Source organism: Hyla sarda, unplaced genomic scaffold (genome assembly GCF_029499605.1).
Source record: "Hyla sarda isolate aHylSar1 unplaced genomic scaffold, aHylSar1.hap1 scaffold_2652, whole genome shotgun sequence".
NCBI lineage: Eukaryota > Metazoa > Chordata > Amphibia > Anura > Hylidae > Hyla > Hyla sarda.
The window spans coordinates 1,084-2,500 of record NW_026609345.1 but is presented as its reverse complement, the minus strand read 5'-3'; the positions used below and the strand labels follow the sequence as shown (position 1 = coordinate 2,500).

Below are 1,417 nucleotides of genomic sequence, written 5' to 3'. Positions count from 1 at the left end.
TATAAGCATCAATAAGCTTCTTACACCTCTCAGCCGGAATGTTGGACCACTCTTCCTATAAGCATCAATAAGCTCCTTACACCTCTCAGCCGGAATGTTGGACCACTCTTCCTATAACCATCAATAAGCTTCTTACACCTCTCAGCCGGAATGTTGGACCACTCTTCCTATAAGCATCAATAAGCTTCTTACACCTCTCAACCGGAATGTTGGACCACTCTTCCTATAAGCATCAATAAGCTTCTTACACCTCTCAGCCGGAATGTTGGACCACTCTTCCTATAAGCATCAATAAGCTTCTTACACCTCTCAGCCGGAATGTTGGACCACTCTTCCTATAAGCATCAATAAGCTTCTTACACCTCTCAGCCGGAATGTTGGACCACTCTTCCTATAACCATCAATAAGCTTCTTACACCTCTCAGTCGGAATGTTGGAGCACTCTTCCTTTACAAACTGCTCCCGGTCTCTTATTGGACGGCACCTTTTCCCAACAGTAATTATAAGATCTCTCCACAGGTGATCAATGGGATTTAGATCTGGACTCATTGCTGACACTTCAGAACTCTCCAGCGCTTTGTTGTCATCCATTTCTGGGGCTTTTTGACGTATGTTTGGGGTCATTGTCCTGCTGGAAGACCCAAGATCTCGCACACAAACCCAGCTTTCTGACACTGGGCTGTACAGTGCGACCCAAAATCCATTGGTAATCCTCAGATTTCATGATGTCTTGTACACATTCAAGGCCCCCAGTGCCAGAGGCAGCAAAACAACCCAAAACATCACTGACCTCCCCCATATGTCACTGTAGGTACTGTGTTCTTCTCTTTGTAGGCCTCATTCTGTTTTCGGTAAACAGTAGAATGATTGAATTTACCAAAAAGCTCAATCTTGGTCTCATCTGTCCACAAGACATTTTCCCAGAAGGATTTTGGTTACTCAAGTTCATTTTGGTAAAATGTAGTCTTGGTTTTTATGTCTCTGTGTCTCTGGGGTCCTCCTGGGTCTCCTCCATAGTGGGGGTCCTCCTGGGTCTCCTCCATAGTGGGGTCCTCCTGGGTCTCCTCCATTATGGGGTCCTCCTGGGTCTCCTCCATAGTGGGGTCCTCCTGGGTCTCCTCCATAGTGGGATCCTCCTGGGTCTCCTCCCATAGTGGGGTCCTCCTGGGTCTCCACCAATAGTGGGGTCCTCCTGGGTCTCCTCCCATAGTGGGGTCCTCCTGGGTCTCCTCCCATAGTGGCGGTCCTCCTGGGTCTCCTCCTGGGTCTCCTCCCATAAGTGGGGGTCCTCCTGGGTCTCCTCCCATAAGTGGGGGTCCTCCTGGGTCTCCTCCCGGGTCTCCTCCCATAAGTGGGGGTCCTCCTGGGTCTCCTCCCATAAGTGGGGGTCCTCCTGGGTCTCCTCCCATAAGTGGGG

The 1,417-nt window shown here is 49.9% G+C and overlaps 1 protein-coding gene across 1 annotated transcript in view; it reads right to left on the bottom strand.

The window, feature by feature from the left end:
• LOC130324639 (uncharacterized) overlaps window positions 1-987 on the bottom strand; it is a 15,943-nt gene extending 14,956 nt beyond the window's left edge. The window contains exon 1 of the mRNA XM_056553260.1: window positions 791-987. Coding sequence (XP_056409235.1) covers window positions 791-799 — 9 coding nt within the window. The 5' untranslated portion in view covers window positions 800-987. The remainder of the gene's footprint in view (window positions 1-790) is intronic.
• Between the last annotated feature and the right edge of the window lie 430 nt (window positions 988-1,417).